Genomic DNA, 18,583 nt, shown 5'->3' with positions numbered 1-18,583 from the left:
AATATTTCAAATGTCTAAAGTACAATGAAACAGTTCCTCCCCTAAAAGGTTATCCAGATGACCTAAGCCATTCAGTACTCGGATGTTAAGAAAGAATGACCTAAGCAAAACATTCTTCAGTGTTCTGTGCTGAAATCTGTAGTGTTCTAGGATGAAGTGCCATCTGCACAGAAACTAGACACAGCAGAATCATTTTAAAATGACTCTTTGGCAGTTATGAGATTTTTAGCAATCAGTTACGTACAGATCCTTTAGTTAGCCACTAGCCACCAACACAACCTGGTAGCCATCTCCAAGCCATTTTGCCCATCACTAATACTGAAAAGGATGAGAAAGCAACTGGGGAGTTTACAGGTCCTAAACTCCTCATAAGAAGCAGGAACAGATCAGGAGAAAATAGCTTTTTTTCAATGCAGGGAGGAAAGTCCCACCCTTTACAAACCCACAATCTCATTCCTCCCATCCTTTTTGAGAGTTTGCAACAACTTGACATCCATCCCATTAGTGGAGTAGAGTAGTTACAGTCTCCAAAGGCACTAACAGGCTTATGCAGATAAAATAAAAAGGTCAAGATGATGGCCACATAGAAACAGCACTCACTACATAGTAAGTTCTGACCCCTGACAACAGGAGTGAGGCCTCTGTTATTGAGGGATTAGCTTGCCCTATAGGAATTAACAACATGTCCATTGATACTAACTGGAACATTCTATGCATACAATTAGAAGAACAGACTTCTGCAAGTTTGAGATATGTGTCTCTGTGTTGACATTTGGTGACCTGTTTCTTGGGGATGTTTCCTTGTCCTTTTACTTTCAGAGCTCTGCTTAGGAATGCAAATTGCATGCTTTAGTGCTGCTGCTTCCTGTGTAGTTGCTGTGCTCCCAAAGGGGAAATAAGATTGTTTTTCAAATCAGCATGTGAGACAATAAAGGGATAACTGTAGGTGATAGGTAGCTAGAGTTGAGTGGAAGGGATAAGTATGGAGTTTCTGTTAATAGCCATTTGGGATAACTTTTTGGTTTCTATAACATTACATGTGGCCATTCACTTTCTCAGTAGCCTTTCAGAAAGTCTGAATTCAATTAATAAAGACACAATAAGTTATCATATACCTGCCAATCACACATCAATTTCCTGCTTGACTTTCCAAAGTAAAATGGAAATCAGAAAAACACAGAAAACTTTCAGAAAAAAAAACTAGAGAAGGCAAAGAAAAAACATCCTGAAAAAGATTTTACATTTTCTACCCATTGTAGCACTAATACTGGTTGTGAAGACAAAATTTATTATGAAGGGCTCCATGTATATGTTTGATAAATAGCCAAAGTTTCCAAGGAACTTGTCAGAGGTGTACCTAAAAATCTGCACAAATAGTCCATTGAGGTCTTCATATCTGCTCCCCTACTACATATCCACCAATTAAACTACATTTTTTATTTGCAGGCAGATCAGGTAAGTATACGTAAAACTGCCCCTTTGCACTTGCAAATCCAATGGCAGTAATTCATGTCCATAAAAGTCAGTGAATTCAAACACAAATCCACAATTCCCTAATCCCCTTTAAAATGTGCAACCAGTTACTCATCTGCTTAACTAGCTTCAGATAGATAGCCTGGAAGTATTAGGTATTTTTTCTTATACATTCATTATAACCCTTTTTGAAAATTTGACCTATTGAGTCAACTACAATACAATACTGCTCAAAAACTTACTAAATGTTGAGAATGGTTCCTTTTTCCTTAATGGTAACTATAATTGGATTTCCCCTTTTCTCTTTTTAAATTTCCCTCCTCCCATGCCGTGTTGCTTTGCACTGACTGTGATTGCATGTTGCACCCTGGTGTTTCCATCATGATGATGTCACTTGGCTTGTTGCTGTGATATCTACCACACCCCATTCCATGAATGTCATCATTGCATAAATGCTCCGCCCTCCTGTGTGTCGCTTCCATGGTTTCCTACTGAAAGTGCCCATGATGCACGGTGCTACACCTACCGCTGTGTCTGCCGCAACAACACCTGCAACCAGCGTTCCCTACGCTGCAACAACTACAGGCAATCAGGTTTGGCCATTCATTTCACCTGTTCAGACCTAGAAAACTACAATATGTTGGGAAGGCACAGTGTATGCTTTTTGGATTGGCAAGAGACACTGATCCATGTATTTGCATGTTTCTTAAGCAATTGTCACATTTACAAATTTTACTTTTCTATACATTCTAAGATGCTGTATATACTTTGCCGTTCATCCCAAGGGTGATTGGTGGGATTCTATTCATTTTTAATCAGTGAACAGATGTCATTCTTGATATTCTGTAACTAATTTTTTGCTACCATACCAATCCTGAAATGTATATACTGTACTATTTCATAAATGCTTTCTCATTGGTCAAATGAGAATTGATTTTATTTTCCTATCATTTTTTTATTATTGTGCTTGAACTTGGACTTAGTACAATCATCACTTTTACTTTCAGACACATTGGAAAGAAAGCAAGGCATCACATTTCTTTCCAAGGCACAGATATCCTTATCATTACCCAATGATTACATCAGACATTCCGTCTCATACAAACATTAGATGTGCTTTTGTTGTTTTGATTTTCATTTTCTTTAGGTATTTTTCTGACAGAGTCACTGGCAAATTAGTAGTATTTGGGGAGTCTTGAAATTTAAGATGGTTACATATGTATGAATACCGCACAATGAATCTCCATATCATGTACATCCACAAGACTGGGCTCCTAATTAAAATAAGACATACTCCATGTTTGTATAAATATGTCAAGATTGACTCTACTGCCATTTATAGCTAAAAATAACTAAAAAAAGAAAAAATAAAAATATGATAATTATTGAATAATGCTGTTCTGCCATAGCCAAGTGTTAACCATGCCCACAGACTAAAAATTCCTCTGCTACTTAAATTACAAGCATGATCACCATGAAACACACAGAGCATTAATTAATTATGGAGCAAACCACATTCTAATCTGTGCTTTGCTATTAGTGGAAATGGTTAATATGTCTAAAGTTTAAAAATTATATCTAAGGTTTTCTGTGAAATTGATTATCATCATTGATTACCATGTCCAAGCAGTGAACAAAAGAAACAGAATTCTCTCAAGAAATCATTTTAATCTAAAATCTTTTTTACTACTGTAGATACCCCAGTTATCAATAGATGAACTGAATAGCAGCATGTTTGTTTCACAGATGTAGAAGTTACCAGTAGAACAGTAAGTTTCTTTAAGTATTAATATAAATAATATTTTTAGGTTTTATCTTTTTATTTACACAATGTATTTGCTACGGCTTTGCTAAATATTTTCATTGAAATATCACTTATGACTTAGATCTTGATGTATACATTCTAAATTTTCCAAATTGAAATGAGAAAGCAAAATGCAATTTTAATATGGAAATGACAGCTGATAACTGGGAAATACAACTTACAAATTCTGCAATGGTTGCCTGTTTTTAAAGAAGTGTGATTTGTTAGCCAAAGATACAAGTTGCTTTTGAACTCTAATTCCTAAACATTTTTATAGCTTTATTTTTTTTATTGAAGTAAACAAAGTAGAGCCAGGGATGTAGCCCAGTGGTAGAGTGCGTGCCTAATATGTGAAGCCCTGGGTTCAATTCCCAGCACTCCCCCCAAAGTAATATTTGTTAGGATTTAACTGAGATGATTATCTTAAAGACAGTGTCATGCTTCTCAGATGACATTGTGGAAAATAGTGCATTTACAGTCAGCTGCCTTATGTTGCTTCCCACATAAGTCACCCAGAATTGCTCCAGCTGTTTCGAGTTTTGAGTAGCATAATCAAGTGATTTAATCATTACTTTCATTGAAATCATGTTATTTTAAAATTCTTTTGCTCTTGGATTTTTCCCCTATGCCCTTGATCTCCTCTTTGCCTAGTATGGAGCCCATGGTAGCACATACTTTGAGCAATCATGCACCTGAACCTGTGTCTTTTGAAGCCACTTAAGAGAGCTAGGTGTATTAATTCTAGAGACTTATTAAATCTAAGTGTACCAACTCTGAATTACATACGTTAGTCATTGAAAATTTGAAGTTCTCACAGCCGCATTGTCATTTGAAGGAGGCAGCAGTTATGTTCCCAGCTAATCCTTCTGTGCTGCTGAGGATACACAGGCCACCAACTCTGTTTTGAACAGAGCTGATTGCCAGATGTACAGCAGATAAACAAGTCCTTTTCATCATAAGGACTGTTTTTTAAAAAAGACACTTCTGAATCCATGGGATAACAGAAGGAAGCATAGATGGTAATAGTTTTCAGGGATGTTTTTGGGATAGTGGCAACTTGGGCAAAGCACCATACATGAGAATGTAGATTTTTGCCAACACCTTGCTCCCTTTTCAATGGCTATGCATGTCAAGGTAAACAAAAGTCATAATTATAATTAACTTTCTAACAAAATACACTTGGGAAGAATGATTCTTTTTACTTGTTTCCATTGGAAAAAGTAGAGGCATTTGATATGTAAGAAGTGTTGAAAATTTCTCCAGAGGTCAAAACAGTTTTATACATTGCTTTATGCCTAACTTAGGCTATTTCTGCATGGCTTTAAAACACTCTGATAAAGTGTGAAGTTTACTTACTATTGGCATATTTCAAAGTGTTTGGTATTGAACATGTTTTTCCAGTATGTACCTGTTGAAGGAGATCAACCAATGGGTGGATGATCTGCAAAAGTTTTGGTATTGTATAGATAATGCCTGAAACAACGTATCTCTTTTAATTGAGGGCAGTTCTCCACAATAACTCTCACGGGAAGTTTCCCATAGACTGTCATAGCTGTCGCTATTTACTGATCATTCACAACAGCCCTATTTTCACAGATGCATAAACAAACTGAAATTCAGAACTGAAGCGAGAACTAGTATCCTAACTCCTAGTACAGTAACCCTTCAATATGTCTCACTCTTTCTCTTGTTTTTACCATTTCAGTCGAAATTCTGAACAGCAGAGTCACGGAGTACCGGAATCTCTCCATGAAAACCTCCATATGGCCTTTCTATATGTATTCTCAAATGTCCTCTTCTACCAACACAACAATAAGCATGGTGCAGTCAATATATTAAGCAGAGAAAATGTACCAGCCAACAAATTTGAATAAAAAATGAAGCATTAAAAATCAGCGAAGATGGTAAAACAAGACCCATATAGAAAGCTAATAACTACTGCCCATCTTGTTTGAATTATCAGGTAGAATATGACCATAAAATTTGTGATTTTCCAATAACCAGTATGCTAAATTAATTTCCACACTGTACTGTTGGCTTACTCTACATTCTTGGTGGATAAATGTTTATCTGTTTTTGAAGTGTTACCTTACTATTGTGTTTACAGGATAGTCTATTGGGTTGATTTAGAATGTAACAAATATGTCCAGTACCATCTTCCCCATCGTTGTGTTGTACTGGTTTGGGTTGAATTTAGTCTTATATACTACAGTGTTTTGCTGTATATGTGTGGTGTTTGGTAAAAATTAAAATGTTACTAGTGGGGAACAGAAGTATATGTGCTTGAAAACATGACAGGATTATGTTAATATGCTCTCTTTAGAATCTTTCTGTAGGTTTCTAGAGGCAGATATGTAAAAGGCCTCACTTTTGAGTGTGCACAAAACCTGGTCATAAACATGCATGTATATAATTTGTACCTGTAGATCTGACCCTGCATAATTCAGTAAGCTTGCTAGATTTTTTTGTGAGAGAGAAATAATTACCACCCAAAGTAAGGAACTTCTTCAAACATGAACTCCTAATACACTCCTCTTAAATGGCTTAAAAATGGAGAATTTTTCCTTTTAATGAAGTTCTCAGCATTTATACTAAAAATGATATAAAGTACCCATTACATTTTTTTTTGTATCTCAAGAAATCCTGTCTCCTAGGTTGAGTGTCTAAAATTGAGCCATTTGTCATCTTCAGCTGAGAAACTGGTACTTGGGAGCTTAAAGGTATGCTAATTGCAGGTTATAAATCAAACAGAAAGATGGGGGCGTGGAGATAGTTTTTACATACTGGCAGAAAGTGTGTAAAACCATTGCAATGTAACCTTTTACACAAGTGCCATTTCCAAATGCAAATGGCTCATGCTCTTTAGACTACTCTTTGAATAATAAGTAAGATGCAATCTAGCAAAAGTCAGTCAGGGTGAAAGAGAATTGGTTCCAAATGAGGCCTTTCCTCCCCAAATGGACAATCTTCTCTATTGATCACAGAGGGAGCCTGAGTACAGGTTCAGAGAAATTGTAGGGATGGGGGCAGGGAGACATTTAAAATTACTCTTTGGTTTATGCAAAAGAACTTGAAAAGGTGTCCACAATTGTCTTTAGCTTAAGTTTAACTGAATTTCCAATGCTGTTTAACATTTTAGTGAAGGAGCCAGCACCCATGACACGTGACAAGTGTTTCCCTGGCCAGATTTTAACATCAGAATCCTTTGCATCATAAAGCTTTTTTATTGTTTGGACTCATTAACCTTTTTATATGTTCATAGAGAGATATTAGCACACTTTGATTAATATAGAGAGGCTATATTCCACAGAGATGAGCTGAATTTTCATTACTAATACTTATAAAATAGTTGCACACAGTAAAAATAGAAATTAATCCATTCCTGTGGTATATACATAGCATACCTCCTCCATTCTACTGAGTTATTAACATTACTCTTATACAGTGGTAGAAACGTGATATTTTACACAAATTAGATTTAATATTTTCTACTAAATATATATTCTCCCATGAGAAAGTATAAAAACATAAAATATATATGTTGTTTTTCTCCTTCATGAAAATGACAATCAAAGAAAAAATCTGATTTAGGATATCAAAAGCCAGCTGGTAGGTTTGAATTGTAGAACAATAGAGTTGGCAAAGATTTTTCACAGTTGATCAAACTAAGACCCAGAGCAGGTAACTTGCTCAGGGGTACCCAACCAACTGTAGGACTCAGAACTACCAGTTGTTCCTTCTCCTCACATTTTGCTTCAGAACATTTCAGACTCCATAGGCAAAGCCTGAGCAAAGCAGTTTGGCTCACAATACAAAAGAACAAAATTATCCCAGGTAGTTTGTATCCCGTTGATCTTAACTATCAATCCAAATCCTGGTCAACAGTGATTTCTAGTCAGTCTTGCTTGTATTGAGCCACTGTTATCTGTTAACAGTGTTACCTGGAGCAAGAGATCAAGAGTTGTCCTAACTTTTCCCAGTGGACTCTTTGAACCACTTAATTTGTTTCCTAAAATCTTAACACTGCTAGAAAAGAAAGTAGAGTATGCCTTTTTGAAATGTCTTTTGTATACAACTGAATTTTGTATAATCTGTGCCAGTGCCTCTCCAGAATGGCAGATCTGATCACATAAATCCAGGAAGGAAGCACCTGAGCTGATCAGTGGAGATGAAATTTTTGTGCAAAATGAACTTTTATGGAGTTTGACATTTTGATGCAACATACTATCTCATTGAACTTTTTAAACTTGTGGTGTGATGTACAGAGACAACAAACCTAGAGTTCAGCTGTTTTCCTATTGCTTTAAGCACTAGAAGACATTAAAAATGGCTTATTTGTAGTAAGAGATTCATGGGGGATATCCATGATAGTTGTATTTTGGAGCCACAATTTTCTATACTGTTGGCATTTTTAAAGTTTTTATGTAAATGAATTTAAAGAAAGAAAACTCAAAGCCCTAAAGTTTTGATCAAATTCAACAGAGTTTTGAGAGAAATGAAATTTTAAGATAGTACTCTTTAAGCTAGTTGTGCAATGACTTATTAAGATTATCTTTTTTTCAAGAGAAAACAAGACCAATAAGTCATTAGACTATAAATTTCAAGTTATAAAGACAAGTCACAAAATCAGTGACTCTAAGCAAAAATTTACTGAATGAATTGTATATATGAAATTCTAATCACTTGTGATTCTTAGTTAAAAGTTTATAATCTTTGTAGTTTACAAGGGCCTCTATTTTTATTTATCCAAAATTATGGGTTTTGTCCATTTTTCTCAGCCTTTTGCAGAACTATGCAAGAGTGCTGAAACTTGGATGAAATGGGTCATCCATACAGAAAAAAGTAATCTAAAAATACCTTTTAAGAGGGTTTTAGTAGTTTCAATTTTTACCAAAAGCACTATGTGACCATAGCATAAGTATATTTTAAAGAGGGATTAAGATGAAATAAAATAATGGATTCATAAAATTGCTATTTAAATACAGTATTTACTTTTGCAATGAGAGCATGATTCCATTCCCAGCTGTTGCATTTCATTTCACATTTCTAGATTAGTCTTTACTTTGTAGTTAATCATGAAAGCCATCTTCTCCCAACTCCATCCATTTCTGAACATGCTAAAGCACTTTGATCTTGCCATGAGTGTTGTCCTACAGCACTGGCTGTGTTCACTAATGGGAGCCCTTAGCTCACCTGCTCTCCAACTTGGGAAAATGCCAGTACCTTCTCCCTGCCATCAGCAGGAACCAACTGAAATTAGCCTTTACAGCCTGAATCACTTTTTAATGCCATGACCAGTGAGCATAATGATGATGTCTGAATAAGGAACCAGATTTACAATTGCATTTAATGAAATAAGAGAGAAGGTTCATGTGCTACTTGTAAAGTTATTTGGTTCTTTTTCCCCCTCTTTGGAGAGTGTCGATGAGGATGCTCTCAGGTAAAGTGCAACCACAAGTTTCTTGAGTTCTTTTAGTCTGTAGAGTAGGCTGTGGCACTCAGAATGATTAGAAACTGGAGTCTTAATTCTTTTCATCTCTCATACATTGAAATAAATACAAGTAAAATTTAGGCAGGAAATTTGATTTCCCAATTTAATTAATAGATTTAGTAACATAGTGGCCTAGTTTAACAAGTACCTGTTGAAGTCAATAGAATAAGTAGCATTTAAAAAATATAACTTTTTTTAGAAAATGTAGTTGCTAGTCTAATCAACCTGTAAATACATAACTACAAATATAGGTTTCTGAGCACCATCACTGATTGGTGCCGTGCTTTCATTTTTTTATTGTTAGCTTTTAAGATTCTTATTTTATTACTTTTTGTATCTCTAAGTAACTGATGGATTTAATTTTGAAGGAGAGTTAGGGAAAGTGTAAGTTTTTACTACATATATTCATTCCATCTGGATAAGTTCTAAACTGACATTGAAGCATGGCAAATGTAGATTACAGTCCATAACAACTCTCTACAGTTCACAGTTTAAGAACAAATTTACCTTTATACAAAAAGAATAATTATTAACTAATTATATTTAGTCGTTGCGTTGGCAACAAAACTACAACATGGCTACCTTTAGACGTTGTATGTGTGTGTGTGAAATTTTTATTTGTAAACTATACATGGTTTGTGACAGTATGAGCATGTCGAAGCTACAGCTCAAAACTCAGAAAACAGATATGGTTGAATTTTTTTTTTTAAATCCCTAAGTCTCATGTGAAAGCTGAATTTGTGACCTTGTGTGACTTCTGGGTCAAAAAGTTTACAACACATGGATTTTAGAGTCAAGCTTTATAGTTTATAGAATTTGTTGTGTGGATTGGGTTATTCCTCAGTATTTTGACATCAAAACATAATTGTTGAATATATAAAATATTACCTGACTCTTTTTTATAACTAAAATTATCCTAGTCATGTAACATCTGTAGCTGCAAAATTTCTGTTTTACGTATACAATTACATGAGGATTAGAGGATGACTAAAATATATTTTGAAATCAATTCATATTTGCAAAACCATACATAAAGATACTGTGGAATGACCCTTTGACAGTGTTTAAGAGACATATGCTGCCGTTACCTGATTGTCTCAGTTAGGGTGCGGATGTGTGAGACACACCTTTTTTGCACTTATGTACATAGTTCATGAAAGCAATCCTTGGAGCTTTTTTTTTTTTTAACGTAAGAAGTCTGTGATGATAGTGGAAACATTAGTAAGAAAGAGTTATTTCTAAGGCCTTGAGAAGGAGGATTTTTTGCTTTGCTGTTGTGGATGCTTTTCTAGTTTGCTACAGCTCACTATAAGAAAAGGCTGGTAACAGAGAAAAGGTCAACTTTAGCTAACAGCACTAAACAAGAGCAGAAGTATTTCTTTCAGCAAGACAACTAGCAATGATTGTTTGCTTTGTGAATTAACCCCCACTGGAAACACACACACACACACGCACATGCACACACACACACACCAAGTGGGTGTCTAGAAGGAATTTACTTTTTTAATGATTGCAAGCAGTTAAATATACTTTAAAGTTACAAAATAGTTATTCTCATTATGTTAAAATCAGATTTCATCTTTCCCAGATAATTATTGCTATATGCATCAGTTAATATGTATGCCAACTAATGTGTATTCCAGGAATAGTCAAATTGTTACTGTTGACCTCTATTCCTCCTTTAAGATTCAGGCCCCCAAACAAATAGGCAGTCAAAAGAGCTTACTTAACAGTTAAGTGTGACCAGTATAGGGCAGTTGATCCCCTTCAACAAAGGAAAACAAGCTTCTGACACAACTTTGGAAATAACTTTATTTACATTATACCTGCTCAGTGGAAGCTATTTTCTGACCTGATTTTACTAGATTACAGAGTACTTTGATGTGCCACTGCAGCCTCCCAATATTTTGTTTTAACTAAGAAGAGAACTAGCCAAAATCTTCCATAGCATAGGAGCTGAAAGAGAATGTTTCAATCTGATCATTTCTGCCAGTTTTATCTCCACACCAATTGCAAATAGACATGGAACTTTCTTATCCTGCCCAGGAAATGAGACAGGAACTGTTGAGGTTAGATAGGTTAAGGGAAAGATCACTCTAGGTTTTTTAAGCCCTTCACAAATTGGGACATGTAGCTCTTGTTCTCAAGAAGCCCATCCTGGGTTTAAGAGCGCTGCAACTGGGGCATAGCAGCCCATTTTTCTAGTTCTCACAGGATAGAAAATAGAGCTAGGGATGTGGCTCAGTGGTAGAGTACTTGCCTAATATGCGCAAGGCCCTGGGTTCAATCCCCAGCACACACACACAAACAAACAAACAAAACAGAGAGAGAGAAAAATAAGCCAAAGTCAGAAAGCAATCCAAGCCTTATAGTTGTCAAATAGCTCAGGGCCAGCTGGTTAGAAATTTCTTTTTTTTTTCTTTTTACTTCCTCATTTCATAAGCACTTAAGAGTCCGTCATATAACCATACAACTAACAGCCTGACAATCTAACCACCATTTCCATTGATGTAAAATGTTAGCATTCATTCATTCTATAGTTAAGAATTCACCAACATAATTTCCCAATTTAACCTATATCCTTGTTTTGACATATCCTTGTGAATATATAAGCCACAAGAATATATTTTCATAAGGTCAAGAGAGAGATGAGTTTTTTTGTGGTTTAGTTTATTTTATTGCCAAGCTGAGGATTGAATCCACGGCCTCATGCATGTTAGGCAAGTGCTCTTACCACTGAGCCACATCCCAGCCTGAACTCTGAGATTTTAAGTCAGGAAAAATCATCCATAAAATAGCAAGAATGGTCCTAGAAGCATAGCAGGAGATATTCAATAAATTTACAACATGGTGTGCCTGCTGACAGCATCTGGGTTGCATTCTTTGGAGCTTAAACACAGTGGCTGTCTTTAAGTAAAACAAATTAGGAAACGAAGTATAACAAATGCATGAGAGACCCAAAAATAACCTCAGCTAGGATTCAGTTTGACTAATTCAGTATCCAGTCCCTTTACTTGTCCACGCCTATAAGGAATTAATACTCAAAAACTCAATTATTCCAGAGAAAATTTATTTTTATATAGAACCCATCCTCAATTATGGTTTACCTAAAAGGAAAAAAAATGTATCACTGTGAAATAAGTTACCACTCTGCAGATACTGTAAATATTCCTCACTAGTCATCTTCTATATCATGTTACTTTAAAAAAAAAAAATACCTCTGTAACAACACCGAAAAGTAACCTGACTATTAAGTAGGCATTTTTTCTCTCCTAAACGCATAACCTGAAGATTTATCTATCTTAGAACTGCATGATTCCAAAGCTTAAGTCTATATACAGATGCTATTTGTTAGTAATGGAAAGCAAATTATTTTATTGTTGTCTTTTGTGTCTAGCAGTTGAGGGAGTGATGTGAACATCATTTATTCTGAGGATGACCTTCCCAAAATAAATTTCCTTTTATTGTTATCATTGCCACTTTAGTTACTAGAAAGTGAATAATTTGTTTCCATGCTCCCAATTACATTCATTTAAAATTAAGGATTTTTTTGTTTTTTATTTTTGAGATAGAGTCTGGCTACATTGCCCCAGGTTGACCTCAGATTCCTGGGTTCAAGAAATCCTCCCATCTTGGCCTCTTGAGTAGATGGGACTATGGGTGTGTGCCACCATGCCCAGCTATAAATTAGATTTTTTTTAAAAAAAGATCCTAAATATACTCTTTTTTAAAAGGCTGATTTTATGCATTTATAAAACTCTCTGGAATATAGACAATGAAAACATATATTGGGAGCAGAAAAGTGGTAACTTGAAAATACCTATATTAAGAAAACTATTAACCCTGTGCAACAATTATAGTTTCTAATAATGATCAGAATATTTTATTAATAAAAACCATTCCCATGATGTTTTGTCTCTAAAATGCAATAGCTCATTCCCTCAACGGCAGATGCTTTGACTTTTTTTTTTTTTTGCAAGTTATAGTGCTGTAGTGCTTGTTTGTGTTTAGAAGTATACATTATGCAACTCATTTTAGTATGCTACTTTTATGTCATTTTTTGTTCTTTTAATAAAGTATGTAAATTCTTTGGTTATGTCTTTTTTTATGAATCCATATTCACACATTGAGTTCACTTCAAAGCTATTCATGTTCTAATATATCAATCCCAATATTTAGTAATTCTAATATAAAATTTAAATTTGTGATTTGGCTCAACATTATATTTCATACATATAGTAAATTTGTTTCCAAATACCTACCAGTATTTTGAATTATGTAGATAATACAGCCATTGTGTTAGATTATGATTCCTATAAGAATGAAATTATTAACACAAGAAAAACATATATTTTAATAAAAGAAAAGTAAGAATTTTGAGATCATGCTCACTGATTTCCATTGTGCCTCAGAAATCCTGAGGAATGTTTTAAGATACATTATTAGAAGTTTGTATGTGCCAGTTATTCATTTCCATTCTGCATCTTCTGTGTAACAAATGAAACCAATGTTGTTCACTTCGTCCTTCTCAAGGTGGGCATCAATGGTTTCATGACAATGAGATGCATGAATTGTTCCATTAAGGGGTTTTCTGTCACTTGAAATTGGTTATCTCCAATAAATGGCACAGAAAGATAACCATTTTTATTCTTTAACAAAACAAATGTAACTTGATAATACTTTAGTCTGTTCAACTTCTAAATGCTTCAAAAAACACTAATCAGGAACTCCTCTGCATTGAACCCTCTCCTGGAGTCTGGCTAGTAGAAAATTGAAGTCAAGGGAGTTTGGATGAGAGGTTGTGATAAAGTATTATTGACCCATCTATTACAGCGACAAGGGCCAGAGAGGAGGCTCTGTCCTTATCCAGCATCAGCTGTACCATATAGATCCCTCTTGCTCTTTGTTCCCTACTTTACTATTTCTAATATGGTTCCACTTTGGCCTTTCTTGATAAGCCAACTTTAAGTCCTCCTTTGGTGTGTCACATGTGTTTCTGTTAGTCTGATAATCCCAGCACTAAAACCAGTTCAGTATACAGACATTTACAAGAGGTCTTTGGCCTCCTCAGAATTCAGTTTATGTCTTTCTCTTTGAAGCTGCTAGATGGGTATGAATTCAGGGCAGGCATTCCCAACCATTGTCAAAATGGGAACTGAGTTTCTATTGGTTAGGGGAAAGTTGACCCACAGATAAAACCTGAAGTAAACCAAGTTTGTCTTGGGTATGTTTCATTGTTCTTTCACAACACCCTTCAAAGGCCCTCCCTTCCTCATTCCTGATGGTGGTCTCTAGCTCTCTAAAAGCCCTGTGGTAGCAACTTCTCAGGCCTGCCTTCTTAGTAGACCTGGAATTTTTCCCTTCAGAACTTTACTGTTGGGCATCTCAGGCTATGGAAAGCAGCTCATAGCTGAGATCTAAGGAAAAAAATCATACTCTGGTGTAATAGAATGGCAGTGCTTCATGTGCTGCCCCTCCTGAGTGTCTGTATTAAAAAGGCAAGACTCTCCAGTGGTACAGTATTGAATATCAGATGGCCACATGCATGGATAAATGAGATGTTTTACTGAAGCAAACCTCTAGGCATTGAATCTCAGAATTTAGGAGCAGCATCAAATTCCTATTGACCAATAGAGCAGTCATTTACCACTTCAGAAAGGCCAAAAAGTGAAGACCCTTGTAATATCTTAATTATCAGGAAAGTTCTGATATAATAATGAACCCAAAATATTGCCTAGACTGTGAACATCTCAAAGTTCCACAGGTAGAATCTATGCACACGACCCGCATCTGTACAGAGCATGACATAGAGACAGGCCTAATACATGATTTTGTTTCTGGAGTGATCTAATGCCTATACATGTTAATATATAGGCATGTGTGTTAACAGGTGAACACACATACTCTGATGTTTTTTAACTTGGCTCTTTCCTGTACTAGAAATCCCCATTTAATTGAGCCCTCACAGATTTTCCTTTTAGTAACTTATACTTCTTCCTTAGGAGGGCAGTGGATATCTGGGGAACAAAAGCAAACGGCTGCAAACAAAGTACTTTAGATAGAAGGGGCAGCTACTAGGACATAGGATAAGGTTTGTGAGAAGTACAGAAAGTCTAATTCTCATCTGTAGAGACATGCCCAAAGCAAAAGCTCAGAATTCTGAAGTGGATACAGAAGTCAATATAAAAAGGAAGTTCTATACTGGGAGAGGTGGTGCACATCTGTAATCCCAGCAATTCTGGAGGCTGAGGCAGGAGGATCACAAGTTCAAAGCCAGCCTTAGGGTATTAGAAATGCCCTAAGCAACTCAGTGAGACCCTGTCTGTAAACAAAATATTAAAAAAGGGCTGGGTATATGATTCAGTGGTAGTGCCCCTGAATTCAATCCCTGGTAACAAAAAAAAAAAAATTCTAGCACTTTTGTGTTGTGCATGGGAACAGCACAGTGCAGAGGCAGGCAGAGTTTCCAGTACAAAGTACAGCAGACACATACAAAATGACAGGTTTTCCTGATGAGAGATATGGAGATGTCTCCCTGTAAGTGATACAGTGCACTGTCTGTGTGCAAATGCAAAGAGAGACAGAGGTGAAATATCATGGAGTAACAGTGGATGAATAGCAGAGACAGCATCTGCTAAAGCAGAGAGCCTGTTCATTGAAAACTGGACTTAAAGGAATCTGAGGAGTGTCTATAATTAGGATGTTTTTCTAGAGATGTAATATGGCTACAGATGATGATGATCTGCCCCTCAGGGATCAGTGTAGTTCTCAAGAAGAGGATGGGGAAGATTAAGATTGGGACTGAGACTTTGCCTTTATCTTTCATGACCTGAAGAATTGAACAATTATTTATTGAAAAAATTGGCATGTAACAGAGAATCCCACTTGTGTTAATTATGTATAAATACATTGTAAGTTGTTATTGATGTGCCTTTGTTAACTCTGTAATAAATGCGTGTGTTTAGTTCATTCAAAGTGTCTTAGTCCTTTTTAATTTCTATTAACAGAGTCCCAAGTTAATTTTTTTTTATTTATGGGAGGTTATATTAGGAAAACCTGAACCCATATGAGTCCAGGCAATAAGTAGTCACAATCTGGGATTCTAGCTGTCAATAAATGAGTTCTTGTCCTAACAAATGCACCCCACTTTCATGACTGTTGTACAAGACTTCACTGATAATATCAAGTAAATATTTACCATAAGCAGAACCACCAACAAATGCAAGAGACCCTTGTGATAAGCAAGCCTTTTCTCCTGTTGTACACCACCAGAAATATTCTAGAACTTAAAGAGACATGGGATCTCTAGAGTCAATGGGCCAAAAGGACACCAAAAGCACTCAGGAAAAATGGCCAAGGAATGTGGTGAGCCCCAGCCACATTCACTATTGTTTTCTTCCTCTCTCTGGATCTTGGAGAAATGTTTTCCTTGTGCTTCAGATAAATAAATAAATAAACAAACAAACTCCAGATATTGTTAGGATTGCTAGCAGAAAAGTTAGTCCAGAAATAACTTTTTGAAGGCTGGGGATATAGCTCAGTGGTAGAGCACTTAGCTAGCATGTTCAGGACCCTAGGTTCAATCTCCAGCACCACACATACAAATTCATGGATACAGGAATAACTTATTAAGTAATAATAGAGTTTTTAAAAAACCTTAAATAGTATTTTTAAATTAGTGTGTCTGCATTCAGTGCTGTGCTACTTCACCCTTCTTTCCTTCTCCCCTTCAACCCACCTCTAACACTATTGCCAGAGTGATTTTTCTAAGGTTAAAAAATATTTATTTTAATTTCCTGACTAAAAGTCTTCCATAGCTCCTCCATGCCTATTGAGTAAAGTCTATACTTTAGCACAGTGCTCTTTTATGCTCTGGCCTTAGAATTGTCCTTCGGTTTCATCTTTTCCCTGTTTTCTATAACTTATTGTCAAAGAAAACTGGAGCCGTACAGTAGAAGAAGCAGTAAAAACAGGGTTTTTTTTTCCCCCAGGACTATTGCAAAAAGGGAAAGGAGACCTCAGTATTGAAATGGACTAAATGCTAAATATAACCAGGAAAAGTTGAAAGTTATAGTTCAGGAGCAGGATGGGGGGTGAGTGGAGTGAAAATAACTAAAAGGAAACATCAGGGGTGAGGGGGCATTCTGGCTAAACTGTCCTAACAGGATTTTTTGCTGAAGACAGGCCAGGATGATCAAACATCACCTTGTGGGAAGAGGGAAGATGAAGAATTGGATCCGATATGGGAGAGGGGGATTGTGGGTAAACAAATTAGCAGGATTCTTGCTAAAACTGAGTCATGCAAAAACAGAGACACGGAAGTGCAAATGTCAAGGCCTAGTTGGGAAGACCATTCAGAAGAGCCTGAGTAAAGTTTGATCAAGGAGAAACTTCATCAGTGTACACTGCAGACAGATGAAATCACTTTGAGGGAAATATAATTTAACAAGAGATCTCCCAACTCAAAAATTCTCTCCACAAAGGTTGTAAAGGGAAAAAATGCACTTATTAGTGAATAAGCATTAAGCCGGAATGTGATACACATCACAGGCAACTTCTAATGAGGTCGAAGTTACGGACATCAAGATGGTGGAGGCAGGGTACAAGAAAAATGCTGACCAGAATACAAAACTGAGAGAAGAGTCATTATAGTCCTGTTTACAATAAATCCCATTGCCATGGCAACTTCTGCCTTGGAGGGCTTATCACCATAGCAACTCCCACCACAAGTTCTGTGTTCTAATTAGGCAAAAATAAAGTAATCAATAGGAAAAAATGGGACTTAATCTCCACTCGGTCCACAGGTAGGCTATACAAGACAAGACTCACCTAGGTATCAGGGCCATGGGCCACTCTCAAACTCTGCCTGCTCTACTCTCCTTTAGAATTGTACTTTCACTTTGAATAAATCTGCACTCTGCTTGTTGCTTCTGTGAGCCTTGCTCAGCCCTTTGTTAGGAACGCCAAGAACCTGAACCCCTACTGGACACCCACTGGTATCACTAAGAGATTGTGAAAACATAAAGGAATGTCACCCCCTTATACAGCCAAGCAGATACAACCCGTTACATGCACATTCTCAAGATAAGCAATAACTATTCCTCAAGTAACAGAACTTGAGAGAATCTTTTGTCACTCAAACTTCTGTCCTAACTTCATCATGATAACTTAGGAGGTCACCTATGTTTACTTTATCAGAAGAAAAAATAAATAAATTTCTCATATCTTTATGACAGGAAGTAGTTTTGCAGATTGCAGCAAGTTCCCACTCCTCCTATACACAAGTAAGACTCTTACTGTCTACTCTTGATGTTTGCACATCAAAAAGATGTTTCTCGAGTATACAAAGAACTCAAAAAATTAGACAATAAGATAACAAACAACCCAATCAACAAATGGGCCAAGGACCTGAACAGACACTTCTCAGAGGAGGACATACAATCAATCAACAAGTACATGAAAAAATGCTCACCATCTCTAGCAGTCAGAGAAATGCAAATCAAAACCACCCTAAGATACCATCTCACTCCAGTAAGATTGGCAGCCATTATGAAGTCAAACAACAACAAGTGCTGGCGAGGATGTGGGGAAAAGGGTACACTTGTACATTGCTGGTGGGACTGCAGATTGGTGCAGCCAATTTGGAAAGCAGTATGGAGATTTCTTGGAAAGCTGGGAATGGAGCCACCATTTGACCCAGCTATTCCCCTTCTTGGTCTATTCCCTAAAGACCTAAAAAGAGCATGCTACAGGGACACTGCTACATCGATGTTCATAGCAGCACAATTCACAATACCAAGACTGTGGAACCAACC

The 18,583-nt window shown here is 36.4% G+C and overlaps 1 protein-coding gene across 13 annotated transcripts in view; it reads left to right on the top strand.

Moving 5' to 3' along the window:
* Positions 1-11,970, top strand: part of Mbnl3 (muscleblind like splicing regulator 3) — a 111,695-nt gene extending 99,725 nt beyond the window's left edge. For 7 of the 13 annotated variants that reach the window (XM_048796556.1, XM_048796563.1, XM_015506156.2 and 4 more), the window contains 3 exons: positions 1,972-2,066; positions 3,169-3,242; positions 4,983-11,970. In XM_048796556.1, the coding sequence (XP_048652513.1) occupies positions 1,972-2,066; positions 3,169-3,225 (152 nt within the window). In that variant the 3' untranslated portion in view covers positions 3,226-3,242; positions 4,983-11,970. The remainder of the gene's footprint in view (positions 1-1,971; positions 2,067-3,168; positions 3,243-4,982) is intronic. The other 6 variants (XM_048796559.1, XM_015506153.2, XM_048796562.1 and 3 more) reach the window with 2 other exon arrangements.
* The last annotated feature ends 6,613 nt before the right edge of the window (positions 11,971-18,583 follow it).

This window comes from Marmota marmota, unplaced genomic scaffold (assembly GCF_001458135.2).
Source record: "Marmota marmota marmota unplaced genomic scaffold, marMar, whole genome shotgun sequence".
NCBI classification, from domain to species: Eukaryota; Metazoa; Chordata; class Mammalia; order Rodentia; family Sciuridae; genus Marmota; species Marmota marmota.
This window is presented reverse-complemented; position numbering and strand designations above follow the sequence as displayed.